We start from the raw sequence: 26,897 nt of genomic DNA on the forward strand, positions 1-26,897 counted from the left end.
TTTTTAATTTTCAGAGCTTGTTTTTAATCCAAATATAACATATTTATATGTGTTTGGAATCAGAAAATGATGGAGAATAAGATAAACGTAAATCTGGATCGTTTTATAAAATTTTTTTTTTTTTTACAATTTTCAGATTTTAAATGACCAAAGTCATTAATTAATTTTTAAGCCACCAAGCTGATATACAATACCGAAGTCCGAGCTTCGTCGAAGATTACTTGACCAAAATTTGAACCAATTTAGTTCAAAAATGAGAGCGTGACAGTGCCGCCTCAACTTTCACGAAAAGCCGGATATGACGTCATCAAAGACATTTATCAAAAAATTAAAAACAATGTCTGGGGATATCATACTCAGGAACTCTCATGACAAATGTCATAAAGATCAGTCCAGTAGTTTAGTCTGAATCGCTCTACACACACACACACACACATACACCACGACCCTCGTCTCGATTCCCCCTCTATGTTAAAACATTTTAGTCAAAACTTGATTAAATGTAAAAACAAAGGAGCTTTGCTTTGAACACAGTTCACGAAGGGGGGGGGGGGGGGTTGTCTAGCGAGCAGTAACGTATGTATCTTCCTCTATTTTGTTTGACGGTACAGAGTAACCCGGTCGCGATGAAAACACGCAATAAGTTTTCCTCCATATAACATGTGCACGCGCATCTTGCTATAGCAGTCAGTATATGGATAGATTGCTCAGCTTTCAAAAACAAACAAACCCCACAACAGAATGTCTTTACAACAAAGTCGGATCTGCAAATTAACAGTAAACTTGTGTTTTCAGTGTGTGCAAGGTCTTTAACAATTAATGAAACATACGTTTAAAGTTTGCTTACGTATGTATCCTCGAAGTTGGTAACACATGTAACATCCCCAAGTTCATCTTTGACTAAATGTTTTAACATAGAGGGGGAATCGAGACGAGGGTCGTGGTGTATGTGTGTGTGTGTGTGTGTGTGTGTGTGTGTGTGTGTGTGTGTGTGTGTGTGTGTGTGTGTGTGTGTGTGTGTGCGTGCGTGTGTGTGTGTAGAGCAATTCAGACTAAACTACTAGACCGATCTTTATGAAATTTTACATGAGTTCCTGGGTATGAAATCCCCAGACGTTGTTTTCATTTTTTCGATAAATGTCTTTTATGACGTCATATCCGGCTTTTTGTAAAAGTTGAGGCGGCACTGTCACACCTTCATTTTTCAATCAAATTGATTGAAATTTTGGCCAAGAAATCTTCGATGAAGGCCGGACTTCGGTATTACATTTCAGCATGGAGGCTTAACAATTAATTAATGACTTTGGTCATTAAATATCTGAAAATTATAATTAAAATTATTTTTTTTTATAAAACTATCCAAAATTACTTTTATTTTATTTGTTATCATGTTTTGATTCCAAAAACATATAAATATGTTATATTCGGATTAAAAACAAGCTCTGAAAATTAAAAATATAAAAATTATGATTAAAATTTAATTTCCAAAATCGTTTTAAAAGCAATTTTATCTTATTTCGTGTCGGTTCCTGATTCAAAAAACATATAGATATGATATGTTTGGATTAAAACCACGCTCAGAAAGTTAAAACGAAGAGAGGTACAGTAAAGCGTACTATGCAGCACAGCGCAACCGCTACCGCGCTGAACAGGCTCGTCACTCTCACTGCCTTTTGCACTAGCGGCGGACTACGGTCATTGTGAAAAAATGCAGTGCGTTCAGTTTCATTCTGTGAGTTGCACAGCTTGACTAAATGTAGTAATTTCGCCTTACGCGACTTGTTTTGTTATAGTTTGACATGTTTGTCTTCGTTTCATTCCACGTTCCATACTTTTGATGATTACAAAGCGAGCCGTGTGTGCCGTTCTGTTTGTTTTAAGCCTGGATCGTGGTGAATGCAGATTTATCTCATCCAGTCTTATCTCATCTTATCTTATCTGTTCTTAACTAATGAGGTGTGTAGTAGTCCCGTATTCGTTTCATCTTTGAAAACTGTAATCTTTGATGTGTGATGTGCTGCTTTGTTCAGGCATCGAGGCAGGAGAGGTGGCAGCGGGAGAAAGCTGTGATGGCTCAGCCACGACTTGTAAGGATACTGACTACTGCGAAAACGACGTCTGCAGTAAGTACCCAGCACGAGAGTTTGCCGAGAGAAGAGTATGACTAAGTGAAAGCATCTGAAACCTACACACCCGTGTGCACATTTAAACCAGTGGTCATAATCGAAAGAAACTTTGGCAGGACTTGTAACACTCCCTTTTTTTCTGTGAGCATGCGAGATCATGACTTTTTTTTTAAATGTCAGTCAACTATTCTCTGTCAGTCGAAAGACTCATTGGCAAGTAGCAAACACACAGACGCCAACACGAATGAACAGATGGAGGCGACAAAATGACGATCATCGGTGAAGGAATTCGTCCAGGTACATCAGTCAGTTCAAAACACATTGAGTTTGGAAGATAAATGGCATGTCCACGACTTAGCTTGTTATTAGACTAAATGTTATCATATAGATTGGGAATCGAGACGAGGATAGTGGTGCGAGAGAGAGAACAAGAACAAGAAAAAATCTTTGATTGTCTAAGGCCACAGCCCCTTACAATAGTGGTTAAAATAACAGCAATAGTATCTGCACAGTTATAAATTATAGTCACGCATAAAATTCAACAAATACATTAAGACCCTGATGACATGTCACTGAACCTGATTTATAAGGGTTCGTCTCTTCTGTAACATGAAGAACACAAATCTGCTGAAGCTGTTCATCACATTATCCTCATTACTGCCACAGAAATACACAAGTTGTTGTTGCAGCGTCTTAGAGTTCGAGATTTTCAAATACTTTGCTCGAAGGTCTTGATAAAAAGGACATAAAAATACAACATGGTGTTCATCTTCTTTATCAGCTGTACAGAGAGGACAGTTTCTTGTCGTTTGGTTTGTGCGTACCGAAACTTGTGAGCGTTGATTTCGGATACTCCTGCGCGGAAACGAGTAAGAGCAACTCTGTACTTAATATCTTCGATTAATTCAATGTATTTATCTTTTTCCAAGCATGTTTTGTAACAATTATAAATGTCGAAACGTTCACTACATTCTAAAGTGGAGAACCATTCTTGACAAAAACAATCTTGCAAACGTTTTTTAAACTCTTGTAAGAAACACTTCTCATTCCCAACCATTCCGAACATCCACACAGCAGCAAAACCATTACAACATAAAAGACTCTGCACATGTGAGACCCAATTTGTGTGGCCCTTCGATGCCAAATTACATTTATACGTTAATTGGATCTGTGATCCAAACATGGCTTTTGGTCAATCGAGATGGAAGTTTATTCCACGAGCCCGTAGGGCGAGTGGAATAAACTGCCATCGAGATTGACCAAAAGGCATGTTTGGATCACAGATCCAATTAACATATATATATCTCGACATTCACTGGTCTTAGGGTTTTTGTTTTCAAAGAAGAAAGAAACTTGCTTGAACACGGACCACTTCTCCGAGCAAAATCAACAAACCTAATCACTCGCATTCCACCTCAAGTTCTCGGCCAACCAAGACTATGGCATACTGGTAGCAAAGCCGCCGAATGGTACCGTAAACCAAGAATAGTGACGTAAGAGAATAGAATGTCGTCTTTTGATTTGGAACGTGACGTGTTTCAGAACTTCTTCTGGACAAGTCAGATGGTCTTCTGTGTAGTGGTTGGCACTAGATTCTTTTTCGACAGTTCATCCTCCGACACTGTAGCAAAACGTTTCATCTTTTTTTCACTTTCGAGTATGCGGACGACTGAACTTGACCGCTAAAAAGTAGTCCTTTCGGAATCATTACGCTGAGTCCGAACATGAGGTCTGAACATTGTTTTTAGGCAGGATCTAGGTGAAAGCGAGGCTGTTCTTATCTCTGTATACAGTCGAGAGAGAGAGAAATACATGTTGAGACATAAAGCTTTATATGCAATCTTGGAATATCTTGAATCAGGTTGCTTCAGCAGTGTAAACCAGTATTTCACACATCTGACTGCAAAGTTAATATACAGCGGATGTCTTCCCAATTCACCATACACAATGTTGTTAGGAGTTCGAATTGTCACTTTCAGAAACTTTTTACACGCAAACAGGTGGACCCTTTCCACAGAGTCATACTTTTCATATCCCCATAGCTCTGAACCATACAAGAGCATAGGGGCGATCCGTGCATCAAACAGTTTGAAAAACACCTTTGCCGAATGGCAGCCAAGTCTGTTCAGTTTGTTTGTTTGTTTGCTTAACGCCCAGCCGACCACGAAGGGCCATATCAGGGCGGTGCTGCTTTGAGATATAACGTGTGCCACACACAAGGCAGAAGTCGCAGCACAGGCTTCATGTCTCACCCAGTCACATTATTCTGACACCGGACCAACCAGTCCTAGCACTAACCCCATAATGCCAGACGCCAGGCGGAGCAGCCACTAGATTGCCAATTTTAAAGTCTTAGGTATGACCCGGCCGGGGTTTGAACCCACGACCTCCCGATCACGGGGCGGACGCCTTACCACTAGGCCAACCGTGCCGGTAGTCTGTTCAGTAATCTAACGATTTCGATCACTCCCTTTTTCGCCATGGTTGTCATTGTTTCTACTGCAATGTTCCAGCTCAGTTGGGTGGAAAGGGTTACACCGAGATATTTAAACGAGTTCACAATCTCAAGACGATCCATTCCGAAGAACCACTTCTCTTTCTGTGCAATGTGCCCGCCTTTTCTAAAAAAAACCAACATGACCTTAGTCTTGGTCAAGTTCACGTTCAGACACAGTTTATCTGCAGAGCAGCGCAGGACATTAAGCTGGTTTTGTAGGCCTACTACAGTGCTGGATAACAGCGCAAGGTCGTCAGCAAAAAGCATTACAAACAGTTCTAACTCAGACGGAGATAAACGTATCCCATGTCTGCCTCGTTGTATGACATCCTGTGCCAGTTCGTTGATCAGAAACGAGAAAATTGTCGGTGAGGCTACACACCCTTGTTTAAGGCCTTGCATACATTCAAAGAAATCAGTGTAGGGCCTATTCGTTTTCGCACCGCACGCATGCTTTCATATTTTCCTTCATGCTCTGTTACACCTTAAATATATTGCCTTGTATGCCTAATCGAAAAAGCACTGACCAGAGCACGGGGCGTTTAATGCTATCGTAAGCCTTACAAAAATCTATGTATGCGTGATCACGGGGGATAACCTGTCAAAGGCCGAACGGAAGCCGAAGGCCGCTCCTGACACGTGTGAAGGCAAGTTTTGTCTGTTTTCTAGGTATTGTTTGATTTATGTCGGGATTTAAGGTAAGCTACCGATTCAGCGATGACTAAATTTGTTTCTGGATGCATACAAAATCAGGGAGCGGTTGATATTTGCCCGTAAATAGCCTTCAAAGCTGAAAATGTCGGCGATCGAGCACCGGAAATGGCTGTTCGATGGGTTTTGCAAGTAGAAATGTGCTTTATTTCACCAAATCAGCTCGTATTTGGTATGGGTACGGGATTCTAGAGGACGAAGGAGTCATAAGAGGTGCAAAGAAGTGCTATTTGGGAGTAGAATAAATCTTCCGAGCCAGTAGACAAGAGAAGGTCATATTTGAGAGATGCGCGTAGGCCGATAGTCTTTCCGACAAGCGAATGATACAGCAAATTAATCATTCGTTTTGATCAGAAACCTAGTCTCTAGTTTTTATGAATGTGTTTTTTAATTAAAACAATCACGAGAACTCTCTCGCTTAGCCTAATGGCTGTTCGATGGGTTTCGCAAGTAGAAATGTGCTTTATTTCACCAAATCAGCTCGTATTTGACATCGGTTTGGTATATTCTAATCCTACCGCGAACTGGATAGCAGACGCGGCACGTGTGAACAAAATTTCAGAAAAGCGTACATCTGTACAGTGCAGCAAAATGGTTCTGTGCATCATTGTCAATGTAAATAGTGATCAACTTAGAAGCACATGTACCCTGTTGCTGCCCTTAGATAACTGCACACACACTAAGCCAAATAGCTGTCTCTCGTATACACCCACACACACACACGCACGCACGCACGCACGCACACACGCACATACACACCCATACATACCCACCCACACACACTCATTCTAATGGGTTTGGAGCATCTGTTTCAAGGGCGGATCAATTCACTTTGGAGAGGGGGGTTACAAATGAGTGCGAAGATACAAGTTGACGGCGCCGAAGGCGCCTAAACCTTTAGGGGGGTCCGGGGGCATGCCCCCCCGGAAATTTTTTTATCCAAAGAAGCAAAATAGAGCTATCTGGTGCATCCTGAGCTAATAGATTACCTCTGAAACCTCTGTATGTTTGAACTTTTTTGGGGGGGTGGGGGGTGGGGGGGGTGTGGGGGGGGGGGGGTTACGTAACCCGTGTAACCCCCCCCCCCCCCCAGATCCGCCCTTGTGTTTGTACAGATGCAGTCTGAAGACAAAGAAATGGTTCTTGTGTCAGAGGAGGTGCATGGAGGAAGAAGTAGATGCACCTGTGCCAGGTCCATCCGGATCCGCTGCTCCGGCCATATGCCACCATTGTGGCAAATCGTTCGCCTATGGCAATAATCTGAAGAGACATATAAGGGAAGTGCACTACCAAGGTGAACCCGTGGTGTGTACAGAACCAGGGTGCCTTAAAACGTTCAAACGACCAAAGTTGCTCGAAATACACCACACGAACAAACACTCAGATGAAAGACCTTTTGAGTGCCACAAATGTGCAAAGAAGTTTGTAATACACAAAATGTTAACACAGCACTCCCATTCATGTGGTGGCCAGAAACCATATGGGTGCAAGTTGTGTACTATGGCCTTTGCTAGTAGAAGCAGTCTGGCCGACCACAGGAGGAGAAGCCACGAGGGCAGGCGATATGTCTGTGGGGGCTGTTCCAAAGTATATAAATGGAAAGCCTGCCTTACGCGTCACTGCAAAAAATGCCCCAGTGCAGAGTAGCCATTTGCCAGTAGTGATCAGCAGCAAATTTCCAATAGTACTGAAATGTGTTGTTTCATAAACTGTTTTGACTGAATGTGTTTTTTTGACAGTTAGACCAGGAATCGAGACAAGGGTGTTGGTATTGGTATGTTTTGGCCAGTGTGTAGAGTGATTCCAAGAAAACTATTGAACAGAGACTTTGGATAAAAGTTCTTCCTGGCGATATTGCCAAATCGTGTTTGTTTTTTCTTCTTCTTCTTTTAATGTCTTTGATGACATTATTTCCGGTGGGGGGGGGGGGGGGGGGGTGGATGGTGGGGGGCTCTGTGGGGACCTTATTATTTCAAATTATTAAAGGGATTGGAATTCCAAAAGGAATATTTACTTCTATAACTGCAGCAGAAAGTATCTAATTCAACCCACACAAGTGTTGTTGTTTTTTCAAACATGTAGGTCCACTTGTTGTGGGCGTCAGGTTTGCCTGACTACAGAGAATGCACCAGGGTGTATTTGCCGGTGGTTTTCTCGGATCTTGCTCCTTGTAAAAACCATTTTTCTGCGTGATCTAAAAAACAAAGAGAAACGGCTACAGGAAATGCACATACATTTATATTATCACAGATATTTGTAACTTCTGGAGATTTTAGTAAATGTATAATATGTGGATATTACTAAGACTCACAGGTATATTACAATTGCTTGTCTTAACATGTGCTTGTATAAGACATCATGCAATGAAATGAGTAATTTTACTTTTGGTGCTACTATGCTGCCATACATCACTTTGGAGAGTTTCCTCTTTAGTCGGCTGGCCGGCAAAGTTACCAGCGGCAGAGTCCGCGGCTGCCCCCTCACCCTTTCTTTCAAGGCGTACAATTCCTTGCCGTGGCACACCCCTCCCCCTCCCCGGTGAGTAGACATGGAGGGGCAACCGCTAATAGCCACCCCCCCCTCACCCCCTCCCCAAACCCGGGCAGAGACACAGAGTGCAAAACGACGCTTCCAGGCAACATCTGCTGCAACATCCCCCCCCCCACCCCCACAAAAAAACAAAACAAACAAAAAACTACGGCCGATGCATCCCCGCGATCGAATCAGACATCAAATGGCACCGCCATCAGCTGCCCTTGCGCTAACTTACCCCCCCCCCCTCCCCCCGGGTACCATGTGTGGGTGGCCGAATGGTAACGCACTTGCGCTCGGAATCGAGAGGTTGCGTGTTCGACCCTGGGTCAGGCCGCTATTTTCTCCCCCCTTTCCTAACCTAGATGGTGGGTTCAAGTGCTAGTCTTTCGGATGAGACGAAAAACCGAGGTCCCTTCGTGTACACTATATTGGGGTGTGCACGTTAAAGATCCCACGATTGACAAAAGGGTCTTTCCTGACAAAATTGTATAGGCATAGATAAAAATGTCCATCAAATACCCGTGTGACTTGGAATAAAGGCCGCGAAAGGTGAACATTCGCCTAACAGGCTTGAGGTTTGCTGGTCGATGTGAATGCGTTATATATTGTGTGTAAAACATGTTTGTTTGTCTGTCTGTCTGTAAAAAAAATTCCATTTCACACGGCAGAAATTAATATGTAAAGCGCGGAGAGCACTTGTGGTTCGCGCTATATAATCTCACCATAATAATAATAATAATAATAATAATGTGTTATCAACAATTTTCTATTATTTCAACGAGTGAGAGAAGACTTGCCAACAGGCCAAAAAGAAACTATGAGAGAGAGATAACTTTATTTTACAAGGATAAAGATTTAAGAGTAAGCGAGAGAGTTCTCGTGATTGTTTTAATTAAAAAACTCATTCATAAAAACTAGAGACTATGTTTCTGATCAAAACGAATGATAAATCTGCTGTATCATTCGCATGTCGGAAAGACTATCGGCCTACGCGCATCTTTCAAATATGACCTTCTCTTGTCTACTGGCTCGGAAGATTTATTCTACTCCCAAATAGCACTTCTTTGCACCTCGTATGACTCCTTCGTCCTCTAGAATCCCGTACCCATACCAAATACGAGCTGATTTGGTGAAATAAAGCACATTTCTTCTTGCGAAACCCATCGAACAGCCATCTCCGGTGCTCGATCGCCGACATTTTCAGCTTTGAAGGCTATTTACGGGCAAATATCAATCGCTCCCTGACTTTTTATGCATCAAGAAACAAATTTAGTCATCGCTGAATCAGTAGCTTACCTTAAATACCGACATAAATCAAACAATACCTAGAAAACAGACAAAACTTGCCTTCACACGTGTCAGGAGCGGCCTTCGGCTTCCGTTCGGCCTTTGACAGGTTATCCCCCGTGATGATAGAGAGAGAGAGAGAGAGAGAGAGAGAGAGAGAGAGAGAGAGAGAGAGAGAGAGAGAGAGAGAGAGAGAGAGAGAGAGAGAGAGAGAGAGAGATTCTCAAACAACTATGAGCAGCTGTTCATATAACCTTACATGCGACTTTTTCAAGATGGTATCCCAATGTTTTGTAGTCTTTTTTGACGTTATTTCCGGGTTGAGAAACATTGAGGCGGATCTTTGGCAATTTCATTGTTTGACTCAGTCCGGACTATGTGATGAATCTTAACAATTGTCACATTAACTTTTCCTTGAACTTGAAATTGCTATAACAGACGCAAAAATGGTTCAACTAGATTCTGTAGTATTTTCTGAATATACCCCCACCCCCCTCCCCTCTAAAACAAATGTTTGAATTGATAATAAGCTTAAAATAAACCCATCAAACTAACCTTTTTATACAAGAAAGGTCCCCTGTGTACATAATACCGAGACGGCGCCATACCTGTCTGTAGATTGTACAGAGTTGACTGAGAACAAAACAAAGATTAAGATCGATGCTCTAAATGTTCCCTTGGGTTCTCGAGACATAAAGTTACCCCCCCCCCCCCGATATAAAACTAAAAACAAAATTGATAACTAACAAACAAAACAAAAAACTAACATCGGTAAAAACAAAATGTCGGTCAGCAAGGAACCATTCTCAGTAAAGACTTGTATTGTTCAGTTTTGATGTTTGGTCAAATTGACTAAATGAATTAAATGTTTTGATATCGATTTCTGCGACTTGTTTGTTTCTTGCAGAGATAAAGGTTGCACAGACGTGCGTTTCGGGATCTTCCCCACATAACTGTATTCTCCATGCCGAATGTCCGACATCAGGAGACAACCTGAACAAGTGTACATGCGACAATGACTACACAGCCAACACCTTGGAGACCGTGTGTGGTAAGAAAACAAACAACCGGCAGAGCTGGACCTACATGGGAGGGAGGGCCTTCTCAAATGAGGCACGGGTAAACGTCTGGGGCGCCTTGGGGTCATATGCTGTAGAACTGTATCATGTTAAAAAGGTATTTTCGGTATCGCAAACAAGTTCCCGTCACGTGTGTTTGCTGAGAGGTTCATAACTAACCTCAAGACACAAGACATACCACGCAATAAAATGGCGTGTTTCTGATCAGGGGCACGTGTCACGTGTTGTGGTCAGAAGAGGCCCCAGGAGGACCATCTAAGCCTTACTTTATCTAAGAGGTAAAATACTACCCTGGCTATTACGAATACGACCAGCTCGACCGTAAGTTTGAAAATGGTTTCATGATAATTATTTGCATTATCAGCGTCCCAAAAGGTGTTGGGGAATTAAAAGAACACATTCACAAACACACACACACACACAAACACACACACACACACACACACACACACACACACACACACACACACACACACACACACACACACACACACACACACACAGACGTGCAGTAAGTACCCGTCACGTGTGTTTGCTGAGAGGAGTTCATGACTAATTTCAAGACACAAGATATAAAACGGAATGAAAATGGCATGTTTCTGATCACTGGCACATGACACGTTTATGCTGTGCTAGATGAAGTCAGTAGGGATATTGGGTGATCCTACAAGCCCTACTGAATTTTGAGGTAAAATCCGTCCGGTAGTTTTATGAAAAATGCTTTAAACTGGCAGACACGCACACCGTACACACATACATAGAGGGAAACCTCATCCTCCAAAGGAAGGCGTTTCATTTTGTGCTTGGGATGTGCACTCTGTTACGTTTGCCTTTAGCCTAAGTAGAGCAAATCTATATTATAATACGCGACCGTTTTGGGGCCTTGCATCGCTATCTCCTCCCAAACCCGGCCGATTTGGGCACCGATCTCTGGGGTATCTAGAAACATTTTGCGGCGCACACGATGCGCCCGGTTAGATTAGCCGATTCCGAAGCCAAATGGCTTTTTCTGGCATTCTGGTGCGACATTTTATAACAGACGACGCGACCGGAAGGCCTCCCCATTGGCTGTTAAACGAACCAGGTCTCCCATTGGCTCAGACCGAATAAGCTTATCGGGACATCACTTCCGCCCGCACCGAAACGCATCGACAAGATCGACTCGGCAAATGTATTTGTTCAGGCATCGACAAGCGCGACAGGTAAGTCAGTCTCCTTCTTAATGTTCCGAAACCATGAATTTAACACGCTCAAATTCAATTTTACCCATACACCCGTGTACAATCTATATATTCTTTTTCCTCATTTTCTTCACATAGGAAGACGTCATTCGCTTCTGCAGACAAGGCGACAGATCGGAGGATGTCCACTATGAATTTAACACGCTAAAGTTCAAATTTACCCATATACCTGTGTACAATCTATATATTCTTTTTCCTCCTTTTCTTTTTCCTCATTTTCTTCACATAGGAAGACGTCATTCGCTTCCGCAGACAAGGCGACAGATCGGGGGATGTCCACTATGAATTTAACACGCTAAAGTTCAAATTTACCCATACACCTGTGTACAATCTATATATTCTTTTTCCTCATTTTCTTCACATAGGAACACGTCATTCTCTTCCGCAGACAAGGCGACAGATAGGGAGATGTCCACTCTCTTCCGCTGCTGTTAGTGTTCAGGCATCGACCTGGCATCGACAACTTTGTCCACACTTGACAGGTAAATCCCAATGAGTTGATAGCAAATGCAGGTTCTACGAATTTCAGCATTTTTAATTTATTTGGGTGATTGCAAGTGCACGTTCAACAAATTTGGAGACTTAAAAGCCTCTGAATTATGAGCTATGAATTTAACACGCTCAAGTTCAATTTTACCCATACACCTGTGTACAATCTATAGGCCCATTGCAGAAACTCAAGTTAACAACAGCATTTCTACTCGGCGCGCGCGGTATGAGAATCACGGGTCGTAACTCTCTGGAATTGGTCATCCGCCGCCATGTTGGATGCCTTGCACGATCTCTGACAGTGCTTGAGCGTTGGGTGGCGACTCGACAAAAGTGAAAATGACACGTTGTGTGGCCAAAAACTGCAGTCAGCAGGCACACTTTAGGATCCCTAAAGTTGTTTACCATCAGGGTGACAACTGGAAGGAAGTTACTGAGCGGAGAAGACGATTATAACTGGTTATTTTTTGCTGTGTGCAGTGCGCTAATCAACAATTGTCCATCGGTTGTGCCTTTAGAGTGAACACTGTGATAGGATGCTTTGAAAATTATACTTTGCAGTAGTTACCTGAGCTGCATTGTACCTCATTTGCCTGTCTTGAGAGCTTTATCTTGTGAATGTTGGTGCACTGTCTGCATGGTAATTTGAGATAAAGAATAAATAAATGAATATAATAATGTATTCTTGCTTTACTTTTTATATTTAGTCAAGTTTTGACTAAATATTTTAACATCGAGGGGGAATCGAAACGAGGGTCGTGGTGTATGTGCGTGTGTGCGTGTGTGTGTCTGTGTGTGTGTCTGTGTGTGTGTGTGTGTAGAGCGATTCAGACTAAACTACTGGACCGATCTTTATGAAATTTGACATGAGAGTTCCTGGGTATGAAATCCCCGAACGTTTTTTTCATTTTTTTGATAAATGTCTTTGATGACGTCATATCCGGCTTTTCGTGAAAGTTGAGGCGGCACTGTCACGCCCTCATTTTTCAACCAAATTGGTTGAAATTTTGGTCAAGTACTCTTCGACGAAGCCCGGGGTTCGGTATTGCATTTCAGCTTGGTGGCTTAAAAATTAATTAATGACTTTGGTCATTAAAAATCTGAAAATTGTAAAAAAAATTAAAAATTTATAAAACGATCCAAATTTACGTTTATCTTATTCTCCATCATTTGCTGATTCCAAAAACATATCAATATGTTATATTTGGATTAAAAACAAGCTCTGAAAATTAAATATATAAAAATTATTATCAAATTTTTTTTTTCGAAATCAATTTAAAAACACTTTCATCGTATTCCTTGTCGGTTCCTGATTCCAAAAATATATAGATATGATATGTTTGGATTAAAAACACGCTCAGAAAGTTAAAACGAAGAGAGGTACAGAAAAGCGTGCTATCCTTCTTAGCGCAACGAATACCCCGCTCTTCTTGTCAATTCCACGGGCACTGCCTTTGCCACGGGCGGTGGAGTGACGATGCTACGAGTATACGGTCTTGCTGCGTTCAGTTTCATTCTGTGAGTTCGACAGCTACTTGACTAAATATTGTATTTTCGCCTTACGCGACTTGTTATGTTGTGCTGAGATCCCCTTTGGACTCATGCATGCACAGTTTTCTTCATTTTGTCTGCATACACAGTGAAATACGCAAAAAGAACAAGAGTGCAATGAAGAAAACTAACAAAGACGGCATCCAATATGGCGGCGCGAAGAGAGTATGAGCGGAGTTGTGCCCCTTAGGGCTAAAGCTAGCCGATCCATTTGATAACGTCACGCCGAGTAAGAAGAATGAATTGGACCTATATATTCTTTTTCCTCATTTTCTTCACATAGGAAGACGTCATTCGCTTCCGCAGACAAGGCAACAGATCGGAGGATGTCCACTATGAATTTAACACGCTAAAGTTCAAATTTACACATACACCTGTGTACAATCTATCTATTCTTTTTCCTCATTTTCTTTTTACCCATTTTCTTCACATAGGAAGACGTCATTCTCTTCCGCAGACAAGGCGACAGATAGGGGGATGTCCACTCTCTTCCGCTGCAGTTAGTGATCAGGCATCGACAACTTTGTCCACCCTTGACAGGTAAATCCCAATTAATTGACAGATGATTGTGCTCCAAACTTCAGTATTTTTCAGTAATTTGGGTCATAGCAAATGCAGGTTCTAAAAATGTCAGCATTTTTAATTTATTTGGGTGATTGCAAGTGCACGTTCTACAAATTTACAGACTTAAATGCCACTGAATTATGAGATTATGAGCTATGAATTTAACACGCTAAAGTTAAAATTTATCCAAACACCTGTGTACAATCTATATATTCTTTTTCCTCATTTTCTTTTTCCTCATTTTCTTCACATAGGAAGACGTCATTCTCTTCCGCAGACAAAGCGACAGATAGGGGGATGTCCACTCTCTTCCGCTGCTGTTGGTTTTCAGGCATCGACCAGACATCAACAGCTTTGTCCACACTTGACAGGTAAATCCCAATGAATTGATAGCAAATGCAGATTCTACAAATTTCAGCATTTTTAATTTATTTGGGTGATTGCAAGTGCACGTTCTGCAAATTTGGAGACTTAAATGCCCCTGAATTATGAGCTATGAATTTAACAAGCTCAAGTTCAATTTTACCCATACACCTGTCTACAATCTATATATTCTTTTTTCTCATTTTCTTCACATAGGAAGACGTCATTCGCTTCCGCAGACAAGGCGACAGATCGGGGGACGTCCACTCTGTTCCGCTGCAGTTAGTGATCAGGTATCGACAACTTTGTCCACTCTTCATTGTGGGTGACGCGAACTGCGACAAGATTTCTTTCCCAATTCTATAATTGGTGTTACATATTGTTTTTACACATTTTAACTAGCATGCTTCTTAATTGAAGCGTGACAAAATCATTTTGTCACATTGACTGAATTCTCAGACTGTCCACATTGACTGAAATCTCATAAAAGGGCACCATTTAATGACAGAACCCACTGTATGGGTTACTTTTTCATTCCTATTTGCTGATGTGTAACACAATGATCCACAACCCACACCCAATTTAGCTGCTACAGTGTGTGAACAAACTATTGATGTGCTTTTTACAATGAGCGGTTTTGCTGCTAGCATTGGTCACCTGCCTGGGCCCAAGGGAGAGAAGCGTCTTACCTACCTGGCGCGAGCGCTAGAGGACACGGGTTGAAAATTGATTCTTTGCGATGTGTAAATTGGTACTTTTCTATTTAATTTCTGCAGCTTAGGTAACTGCGCCATGTGTAAAAGATGGGTAGCATATGATTCGGACATACCTCGACACCACACATTTAACAAAAACAATGAAGACTATGCGCAGTTACCTAAGCTACAGAATAAAATTTTGGTTTGTGTGTTTGCTTAACGCCCAGCCGACCACGAAGGGCCAAATCAGGGCGGTGCTGCTTTGACATTTAACGTACGCCACACACAAGACAGAAGTCGCAGCACAGGCTTCATGTCTCACCCAGTCACATTATTCTGACACCGGACCAACCAGTCCTAGCACTAACCCCATAATGCCAGACAGGCGCAGCAGCTACTAGATTGCCAATTTTAAAGTCTTAGGTATGACCCGGCCGGGGTTCGAACCCACGACCTCCCGAGCACGGGGCGGACGCCTTACCACTAGACCAACCGTGCCGGTACAGAATAAAATAGAAAAGTACCGATTTACACATCGCAAAGAAGCGATTTTTCCCCCGTGTCCTCTAGCGCTCGCGCCAGGAGAGGTAAGCAGGGCTAGCAGCAAAAGCGCTCATTACATGTGTTCTGCATCTGAAAATTGGTTGATGATGGTCTGGAAAGATAGCTTTTGTTGTCAAAGTCAGGGTACTTGCCTCACAGAGTGACTGGATGTGCAACTATGTTTGCATTCAGATCATTTCAAACCTAAGTTGGTGATGTGTAAATATTTGTTTTTATTCTCTTTGTACACACCTTTGCAACTTTAGTTCAGTGTGTTGTGTGTGGTTTTAGTTCTTACATATACATTGATATTTTGTTCATTTTGCACATGATTGCATTTTCTCAATCCCTTTGAGTTTGCTACTGTGTGTGTGTGTGTGTGTGTGTGTGTGTGTGTGTGTGTGTGTGTGTGTGTGTGTGTGTGTGTGTGTGTGTGTGTGTGTGTGTGTGTGAACAAACTGTACTTTTGCTGTACTTTTTGCAAGTACGGGTGTACTGATGTGCAACTATGATAGTGTTCTTCATTGCGATCATTAGTGCTGTCTTTTTCTCCAGCTCCCAATTGTAAGCATGACGATGTGCACACAGTTCATTTGCACATTTAGCGTTGTGTGAGAGTGTTTTTCTCTATACATATGCATGGTGATCTGTAAACATTTTGCTTCTCTGTGCACAATGCATATGTAAACATTTTGTTGTTCGCAGAACCAACTTCACATTTTAACTACTTTTTATTGACATGTTTGCCAAAATGTAAACATTTTGTTCCATTTAACGCTGGTTGTTTTTTTCCTGTCTCAAGACAGCTCAAGACATGTATGGTGATGTGTAAAAATATTGTTCTATGGGCACATTTTGTTGCACATTTATGTACTTCACTTATGTCAATGTAGCCGCTAATTTAAGTGCAGTCGATCGTACAAACATTTCATTGTGGGTGATTCGAGCTGTCGGCGAACTGCAACAAGATTTCTTTCCCAATTATATAATTGGTGTTACATATTGTTTTTGTACATTTTAACTAGCATGCATCTTAATTGAAGCGTGACAAAATCATTTTGTCACATTGACTGAATTCTCAGACTATCCACATTGACTGAAATCTCATAAAAGGGCACACATTAACGCTGTTTTATCCTTTCCCAATTATATGAAAATTTGATAGGCGTTTTATTGTTCACACTACCAACTGTTACTTTTTCCTATTTGCTGATGTGTAAAACTGTTATTGTACGGTGCACACTATTTTCTCCCAATAAATTTATGGCATTTTGTTTTGTATGATGCCATCAAACATTTAACACGTTTTTGTTGCTTATTCACAATTAATTCTGTAATTTATAAAGAAGAAAGTGTGCTTTGATAGACATTCAGCACAAACACAAGTGAACGAATACTTAGTTCACATCACCGTTTGGCTCTATTGACGCCCGTTTTTAACCGCTTGCTTCCCTGTATATAATAAACTGTCCATATATCGTCGTCCTCCCGAACAAAATCATATGTATGTCATCGAGAATCGAGGATTCTGGGTAGGGAAAGCCTTTCATGCAATGACGACAGCGCCTTACGGCGATTGCTCAATGCATTTCCGGCCAGACAACAACATAATGTCGGTCACGCTTGAAATTATCGCTACTTGATATTGCTTTCCAAACGTATACGAAGTGAAGGGGACGCAGTTATTAACCTAACTTGTATTAAACAGTGAGATAAAGACCCTAACCCTAACCCAAAGTTTTGATTTCCATGTGCAGAGAGCATGCGCTTTGACTATAAATATCGACCAATCAAATGCATGTCAAACCCACACAATCACAGCAACAGTTTGACACTGGGTATTGGAGCGCTGTCCACGATTTTTTTAAACGCACGAAATGCACGGTATTCGAGAGGAGTGTTGCCCTCGGCATTTGCCAAATAAGGATATCCTACTACGTTGAATTACTATATGAACTTTACATCGGCTACCCTGGCTTCGTCCTTCCTGATCGAAGGGGCGTGTATTTTTTTATATTTGTAGGGAATAGACTCAGTATTTCAATGGTCACATGCCGATTTCTGTATACAAATGTAGACACACAGCTTGGTTCAACATTGTCACAATTTAATGAACTATATCTTCATAAAAGAATAAATGGATTTGCAAATCTATCTTTAGGTCTTTATTGTGCGCGATGAAACGTTAATTTACTATGCCAGCACTTGGATTCGCTTGCTCTGGATTTTTAAATTGCCCATTGTTTGCAACACCTCCGTCCGCCTGTTGTTTAGCAGTGCGGCATGAATATGATGCGGTTTTGATGATAACCGCTGCTACTTTGTGGCTATCTAAACAGAGACAATCTGGTTTGGTGTACTCTAATTATCTCAACTGTCTGCAGTTGTATTCTATATGCCTATTTGTCCACTTTGAGTAGATTACCCCATTCCTCGTCCTTTGCGAACACTCCAAACAAATGTGCAAGAGGTCAAACCCCACCTAAACCCATCTAAACTGAGTCAATCTACTTGAGAATTGTTTTTTTGATAAACACTGGTTCGCAGCCGACGAGAACACTGGCTCGCAGCCGGCGAATTTCTGATTGTATACATTATTAATGACTTGCGTTCAAACCAATTAACTTGCAGAGCTTACTCTGTGTAAACTCGGTGCATATAAGAATGAATACTGCCTTATTTAGCTTAATTGAATAATGCATTATTTGGATCACACAAAACAATACTTAATATCTTTACAAACGGATTACCATATGTTAGTGCGTGCTCGCGAGTTTGTATGCTTGTGTTTTACTTTCGTAGTAGCTTCCATTGTTCAAGCTGTTTTGTTTCTGGGTTCTTGTGGTTTTTTGCAGAAGCGAACGCAGGAGTGGAATGTGACGCGAACACGCCTTGTGTGTCAACTGCCACATGCGACACGACATGCAGTAAGTACCAGTCTGGTGTGTGTATGTGTGTGTGTGTGTGTGTGTGTGTGTGTGTGTGTGTGTGTGTGTGTGTGTGTGTGTTTGTGTGTGTGTGTGTGTGCGTGCGCGAGTGTGTGTGTGTATTTGTGTGTGTGTGTGTGTGTGTGTGTGTGTGTGTGCGTGCGTGTGTGTGTGTGTGTGAGAGAGAGTGTGTGTGAGAGAGTGTGTGTGTGTGTGTGTGTGTGCGCGTGCGTGTGTGTGTGTGTGTGTGTGCGTGTGTGAGTGTGTGTTTGTGTGTGTGTGTGTGTGTGTGTGTGTGTGTGTGTGTGTGTGTGTGTGTAAATCTCTGAATAGCTTCCGCAGCATGTGTTTAAATTATTGCTGTTTTTACATTTAGTCAAGTTTTGGGGAGAATCAAAACGAGGGTCGTGGTGTATGTGTGTGTGTGTGTGTGTGTGTGTGTGTGTGTGTGTGTGTGTGTGTGTGTGTGTGTGTGTGTGTGTGTGTGTGTGTGTGTGCGTGCGTGTGTGCGTGCGTGTAGAGCGATTCAGACCAAACTACTGGACCGATCTTTATGAAATTTGACATGAGAGTTGCTGGGATTGATATCCCCGGACGGTTTTTTCTTTTTTTTGATAAATGTCTTTGATGACGTCATATCCGGCTTTTCCTGAAAGTTGAGGCGGCACTGTCACGCTCTCATTTTTCAACCAAATTGGTTGAAATGTTGGTCAAGTAATCTTCGACAAAGCCCGGACTTCGGTATTGCATTTCAGCTTGGTGGCTTAAAAATTAATTAATGACTTTGGTCATTAAAAATCTGAAAATTGTAAATAAAAAAAAATTTTTATAAAACGTTTCAAATGTACGCTCTTCATTTTCTTCATCATTTTCTGATTCCAAAAACATATACATATGTTATATTTGGATTAAAAACAAGCTCTGAAAATTAAAACTATAAAAATTATTATCAAAATTAAATTTTCGAAATCAATTTAAAAACACTTTCATCTTATTCCTTGTCGGTTCCTAATTCCAAAAACATATAGATATGATATGTTTGGATTAAAAACACGCTCAGAAAGTTAAAACGAAGAAAGGTACAGAAAAGCGTGCTATCCTTCTCAGCGCAACTACTACCCCGCTCTTCTTGTCAATTTCACTGCCTTTGCCATGAGCGGTGGACTGACGATGCTACGAGTATACGGTCTTGCTGAAAAATTGCATTGCGTTCCGTTTCATTCTGTGAGTTCGACAGCTACTTGACTAAATGTTGTATTTTCGCCTTACGCGACTTGTTCTGTTGTTGCAGAGGTGAATGTAGGAGCAACAGGTTGTAGCGCTGACTTGCCCTGTGTGACAGGTGCCACCTGCGAAGGCGGAACATGCAGTAAGTTCCCGTCACGTGTGTTTGCTGAGAGGTTCATAACTAACCTCAAGACGCAAGACATACCACGCAATAAAATGTGTGTGTAGAGAGAGAGAGAGATGGGGAGATTCCCAGAAACCTATGAGCAGCTGTTCATGAAACCTAACATGTGACTTCTTCCAGATGGTATCCAAATGTTTTGTAATTTTTTGGGACGTCATTTCCGGGTTTAAACAAATTGAGGCGGGTCTTTGGCGACATCATTGTTTGACTCAGTCCGGACTATGTGATGAAGCAACTGTTACGTAAACTTTTGCTTAAACTCGAAATTGCAATAACAGACTAAACAAGAGGCGAAGCCTTCAAGGCCCCCGTAAGAAATCGACAAACCGAGTAACACAAACTCAATCACTCCGTCACACATACACATACAGTAAACATAGACACAGTGCAAGAGTGGGAGACGCTAGATCTAGATCTGTCTATCTGTAGCCTACTTACGGGGACACGACTGCCACTGAGATCGACACTGCCCTTTCGACAGCGCTTCCTCGCGCAGACACTGAAAACACGCTGTGCAGATCGACCTGTAGGAAATCTCCTTTGGTATCTTCTTTATCTATTTTTTTCTGGAGCCGCTACGAAACCGAACAATGTGAAATCGTCTTCCCCGAATCGGCGAATGCAGCTCGGTTAGAACTGAGAAGTGAATCTATACCACAATGCTTCACGCGATCTGACCCAACCTTGACCCCTGACCTGGTCTACATACCACACACAACACAAACCTGTCACCAAAACCCACCACCACCCGTTTTCTTTGGATACACACTTTATCTACATACGTGCCGACGAAATGTTGATCATTGCTTCAATACTTTGAAGCTGTTGCTTGGATAATAACCCGGTAAAATTAGTATTTCGGTGTTCAGTCAGTCTTTCGTACAAACAGACACATCCATACACACACCCACACACGCGCATGCATGCACACACACACACACACACACACACACACACACACACACACACACACACACAGTGACTCACACAGATCTCATACATACAAAACACACACTCATACGCACATAGACAGACGGACACACACACCTTTACAAACAAACACACATACACACACAAACATACACACAAACTCATGCACACACACACACACACACACACTAACACACACACACACACACACAGACACACACACACACACTCACATACACACTCTCTCTCAGTCTCTTTTTCTTACACACACACACACACACACACACACACACACACACACACACACACACACACACACACACGCACGCACGCACGCACACACACACACACACACACACACACACACACGAGTACAGACTCATGCACGCGCGCACACACACACACAAACACACACACACACACACACGCACACACACACACACATACACACATACACAAACAGTAACAATAACACATGTGCACAAAATTAGCACACACACACACACACCCCGCGAGAGAGAAAGACTACAGGGAGGCATGACGTCATGATGCCTTAATTGACGTCAAACACTTTTGACCGTGACGTAATCTTCTTATGCGAGCTTTATCCATAGACTCGGAAATGTTAAAGTTTCTATCACACACGCACGCACAGACAGACAAAAGTTAGCATCGCATACTATAGGCTACACTTACGTGAGCCAAAAATGGTTTAATTAGATTCTTTATTATTGGCTCACGTAAGTGTGGCCTATGCGAAACAGGAAAATTAATTAGATTCTTTATTATTTTCCTGAATACCCACCCCTTCTCCCCCCCAAAAAAAATTATTAAAAAAAGTTGAATTGATGATAGTATGCTTAAAACAAAACCCACCAAACTAAACTATGTCGATAGATTGTTCAGAGTTGACTGAGAACAAAACAAAGATTAAGATCGATGCTCTAAATGTTCCCTTGGGTTCTCGAGACAATAAGTTACCCCCCCCCCCCCCCGAAATAAAACAAAAAACAAAATTGATAACTAACAAACAAAACAAAAAACCAACATCGGTAAAAACAAAATGTCGGTCAGCAAGGAATCATTCTCAGTAAAGACTTGTTTGGGTCAGTTTTGATGTTTGGTCACATTGACTAAATGAATTAAATGTTTTGATATCGATTTCTGCGACTTGTTTGTTTCTTGCAGAGATAAAGGTTGCACAGACGTGCGTTTCGGGATCTTCCCCACATAACTGTATTCTCCATGCCGAATGTCCGGATTCAGGAGACAACCTGAACAAGTGTACATGCGAAAATGACTACACAGCCAACACCTTGAAGACCGTGTGTGGTAAGAAAACAAACGACCGGCAGAGCTGGACCTACTGTATGGGAGGGAGGGCCTTCTCAAACGAGGCACGGGTAAACGTCTGGGGCTCTTTGGGGTCATATGCTGTTGAACTGTATAATGTTCTTCTTCTTCTTCTGCGTTCGATTATAATGTATCAAGGTATTTTCGGTATCGCTTCCCCCAACCCCCACCCCCCCCCCCCGCCCCCCGCTTTCATTTCAGATGTAACTCTGCATGCCCGAACATGCACAAGCGCAACCATGGGACTGATCTGGCTGTATTCAGCTGCCCCGTTGTTTGTGAGTGCGCGAAACTGACACTAACACTGACGTTGTTAAAGGCACCATCCGCACCCCGTATACCATCACTTTCTGATCACAGACCTCTTACCGCTAGTGGACACCCTGGCTGCTTCCCATTGAGAGTCAAACACTTTCAATCAATTTATTTGTGCGTCCAGTTTCAGGTGTCAGGAATAAGCCTCGTTATAGCGCCAGAGGCACATTTTGAAATCTACAAAAAGATGTTGACAGCTGGTGAAACGTTTTATCGTTAAGGCAAAGTCAGTAGAATCCCAAGTTTTAAAAGTGTGACCCCCGGATGTTGGTCAAGCAAATTGGTTGAGCGTGTTAACTGATGAGTGAAAATGCAGCTCGTTTCACTAACATGAAGACGGGGTAGTAGGTTACCGAAAACCGAGCAGCTTTCTCCCGGTTAAGATGCCAGTCGACTCTGGTTTTCGAGCATTTTAAACTATGTTGCTATGCCTGTGTAAATAAATATATCGCGCTATAAAAGGTACACGTGGGTTTGCAGAAGCGAACGCTGGAGAGGCATGTGACGCGAACACGCCTTGTGTGTCAACTGCCACATGCGACTCGACATGCAGTAAGTACCAGTCTGGTGTGTGTATGTGTGTGTGTGTGTGTGTGTGTGTGTGTGTGTGTGTGTGTGTGTGTGTGTGTATGTGTGTCTGTGTGTGCGTGTGTGTGCGTGCGCGCGTGTGTGTGTGTATGTGTATGTGTGTGTGCGTGTGTGTGTGTGCGTGCGTGTGTGTGTGTGTGTGTGTGTGTGTGTGTGTGTGTGTGTGTGTGTGTGTGAGTGTGTGTTTGTGTGTGTGTGTGTGTAAATCTCTGAATAGCTTCCGCAGCATGTGTTTAAATTATTGCTGTTTTTCTGTTGTTGCAGAGGTGAATGTAGGAGCAACAGGTTGTAGCGCTGACTTGCCCTGTGTGACAGGTGCCACCTGCGAAGGCGGAACATGCAGTAAGTTCCCGTCACGTGTGTTTGCTGAGAGGTTCATAACTAACCTCAAGACACAAGACATACCACGCAATAAAATGTGTGTGTAGAGAGAGAGAGATGGGGAGATTCCCAGAAACCTATGAGCAGCTGTTCATGAAACCTAACATGTGACTTCTTCCAGATGGTATCCAAATGTTTTGTAATTTTTTTGGACGTCATTTCCGGGTTTAAACAAATTGAGGCGGGTCTTTGGTGATATCATGGTTTGACTCAGTCCGGACTATGTGATGAAGCTTAACAATTGTTACGTAAACTTTTGCTTAAACTCGAAATTGCAATAACAGACTAAAAAATGGTTTAATTAGATTCTTTATTATTTTCCTGAATACCCACCCCTTCTCCCCCCAAAAAAAATTATTACAAAATTTGAATTGATAGTATGCTTAAAACAAAACCCACCAAACTAACCTGTGTATGCAAGAAAAGGGTCCCCGGTGTCCATGCTACCGAGACAGCGCCATCTCTGTCGATAGATTGTTCAGAGTTGACTGAGAACAAAACAAAGATTAAGATCGATGAGAGCGCCATCTCTGTCGATAGATTGTTCAGAGTTGACTGAGCACAAAACAAAGGTTAAGATCGATGACAGCGCCATCTCTGTCGATAGATTGTTCAGAGTTGACTGAGCACAAAACAAAGATTAAGATCGATGACAGCGCCATCTCTGTCGATAGATTGTTCAGAGTTGACTGAGCACAAAACAAAGATTAAGATCGATGACAGCGCCATCTCTGTCGATAGATTGTTCAGAGTTGACTGAGCACAAAACAAAGGTTAAGATCGATGACAGCGCCATCTCTGTCGATAGATTGTTCAGAGTTGACTGAGCACAAAACAAAGATTAAGATCGATGACAGCGCCATCTCTGTCGATAGATTGTTCAGAGTTGACTGAGAACAAAACAAAGATTAAGATCGATGACAGCGCCATCTCTGTCGATAGATTGTTCAGAGTTGACTGAGCACAAAACAAAGATTAAGATCGATGACAGCGCCATCTCTGTCGATAGATTGTTCAGAGTTGACTGAGCACAAAACAAAGGTTAAGATCGATGACAGCGCCATCTCTGTCGATAGATTGTTCAGAGTTGACTGAGCACAAAACAAAGGTTAAGATCGATGACAGCGCCATCTCTGTCGATAGATTGTTCAGAGTTGACTGAGCACAAAACAAAGGTTAAGATCGATGACAGCGCCATCTCTGTCGATAGATTGTTCAGAGTTGACTGAGCACAAAACAAAGGTTAAGATCGATGAGAGCGCCATCTCTGTCGATAGATTGTTCAGAGTTGACTGAGCACAAAACAAAGGTTAAGATCGATGACAGCGCCATCTCTGTCGATAGATTGTTCAGAGTTGACTGAGAACAAAACAAAGATTAAGATCGATGACAGCGCCATCTCTGTCGATAGATTGTTCAGAGTTGACTGAGCACAAAACAAAGATTAAGATCGATGACAGCGCCATCTCTGTCGATAGATTGTTCAGAGTTGACTGAGCACAAAACAAAGGTTAAGATCGATGACAGCGCCATCTCTGTCGATAGATTGTTCAGAGTTGACTGAGCACAAAACAAAGGTTAAGATCGATGACAGCGCCATCTCTGTCGATAGATTGTTCAGAGTTGACTGAGCACAAAACAAAGGTTAAGATCGATGACAGCGCCATCTCTGTCGATAGATTGTTCAGAGTTGACTGAGAACAAAACAAAGATTAAGATCGATGAGAGCGCCATCTCTGTCGATAGATTGTTCAGAGTTGACTGAGCACAAAACAAAGATTAAGATCGATGACAGCGCCATCTCTGTCGATAGATTGTTCAGAGTTGACTGAGAATAAAACAAAGGTTAAGATCGATGAGAGTGCCATCTCTGTCGATAGATTGTTCAGAGTTGACTGAGCACAAAACAAAGATTAAGATCGATGACAGCGCCATCTCTGTCGATAGATTGTTCAGAGTTGACTGAGAATAAAGCAAAGGTTAAGATCGATGCTCTAAATGTTCCCTTGGGTTCTCGAGACAATAAGTTACCCCCCCCCCCCCCCCGAAATAAAACAAAAAACAAAATTGATAACTAACAAACAAACAAAAAACAAACATCGGTAAAAACAAAATGTCGGTCAGCAAGGAACCATTCTCAGTAAAGACTTGTATTGTTCAGTTTTGATGTTTGGTCAAATTGACTAAATGAATTAAATGTTTTGATATCGATTTCTGCGACTTGTTTGTTTCTTGCAGAGATAAAGGTTGCACAGACGTGCGTTTCGGGATCTTCCCCACATAACTGTATTCTCCATGCCGAATGTCCGGATTCAGGAGACAACCTGAACAAGTGTACATGCGAAAATGACTACACAGCCAACACCTTGAAGACCGTGTGTGGTAAGAAAACAAACGACCGGCAGAGCTGGACCTACTGTATGGGAGGGAGGGCCTTCTCAAACGAGGCACGGGTAAACGTCTGGGGCGCTTTGGGGTCATATGCTGTTGAACTGTATAATGTTCTTCTTCTTCTTCTGCGTTCGATTATAATGTATAATGTTAAAAAGGTATTTTCGGTATCGCTTCCCCCAACCCCCAACCCCCCCCCCCCCCCGCCCCCCGCTTTCATTTCAGATGTAACTCTGCATGCCCGAACATGCACAAGCGCAACCATGGGACTGATCTGGCTGTATTCAGCTGCCCCGTTGTTTGTGAGTGCGCGAAACTGACACTAACACTGACGTTGTTCAAGGCACCATCCGCACCCCGTATACCATCACTTTCTGATCACAGACCTCTTACCGCTAGTGGACACCCTGGCTGCTTCCATTGAGAGTCAAACACTTTCAATCAATTTATTTGTGCGTCCAGTTTCAGGTGTCAGGAATAAGCCTCGTTATAGCGCCAGAGGGACATTTTGAAATCTACAAAAAGATGTTGACAGCTGGTGAAACGTTTTATCGTAAAGGCAAAGTCAGTAGAATCCCAAGTTTTAAAAGTGTGACCCCCGGATGTTGGTCAAGCAAATTGGTTGAGCGTGTTAACTGATGAGTGAAAATGCAGCTCGTTTCACTAACATGAAGACGGGGTAGTAGGTTACCGAAAACCGAGCAGCTTTCTCCCGGTTAAGATGCCAGTCGACTCTGGTTTTCGAGCATTTTAAACTATGTTTGTTGCTATGCCTGTGTAAATAAATATATCGCGCTATAAAAGGTACACGTGGGTTTGCAGAAGCGAACGCTGGAGAGGCATGTGACGCGAACACGCCTTGTGTGTCAACTGCCACATGCGACTCGACATGCAGTAAGTACCAGTCTGGTGTGTGT

At 42.3% G+C, this 26,897-nt stretch overlaps 1 protein-coding gene across 1 annotated transcript in view; it reads left to right on the forward strand.

Moving 5' to 3' along the window:
* The window catches only part of LOC138948193 (prion-like-(Q/N-rich) domain-bearing protein 25), a 51,941-nt gene that overhangs the window by 3,990 nt on the left and 21,054 nt on the right, over window positions 1–26,897 (forward strand). Inside the window, exons 2-10 of the mRNA XM_070319696.1 lie at window positions 2,031–2,123; window positions 10,064–10,207; window positions 18,540–18,611; window positions 19,903–19,980; window positions 22,141–22,284; window positions 23,101–23,172; window positions 23,473–23,550; window positions 25,828–25,971; window positions 26,803–26,874. Of these exons, the coding sequence (XP_070175797.1) occupies window positions 2,031–2,123; window positions 10,064–10,207; window positions 18,540–18,611; window positions 19,903–19,980; window positions 22,141–22,284; window positions 23,101–23,172; window positions 23,473–23,550; window positions 25,828–25,971; window positions 26,803–26,874 (897 nt within the window). The remainder of the gene's footprint in view (window positions 1–2,030; window positions 2,124–10,063; window positions 10,208–18,539; window positions 18,612–19,902; window positions 19,981–22,140; window positions 22,285–23,100; window positions 23,173–23,472; window positions 23,551–25,827; window positions 25,972–26,802; window positions 26,875–26,897) is intronic.

The sequence above is a fragment of the Littorina saxatilis genome, linkage group LG15, assembly GCF_037325665.1.
Source record: "Littorina saxatilis isolate snail1 linkage group LG15, US_GU_Lsax_2.0, whole genome shotgun sequence".
In the NCBI taxonomy this organism is placed as follows: domain Eukaryota; kingdom Metazoa; phylum Mollusca; class Gastropoda; order Littorinimorpha; family Littorinidae; genus Littorina; species Littorina saxatilis.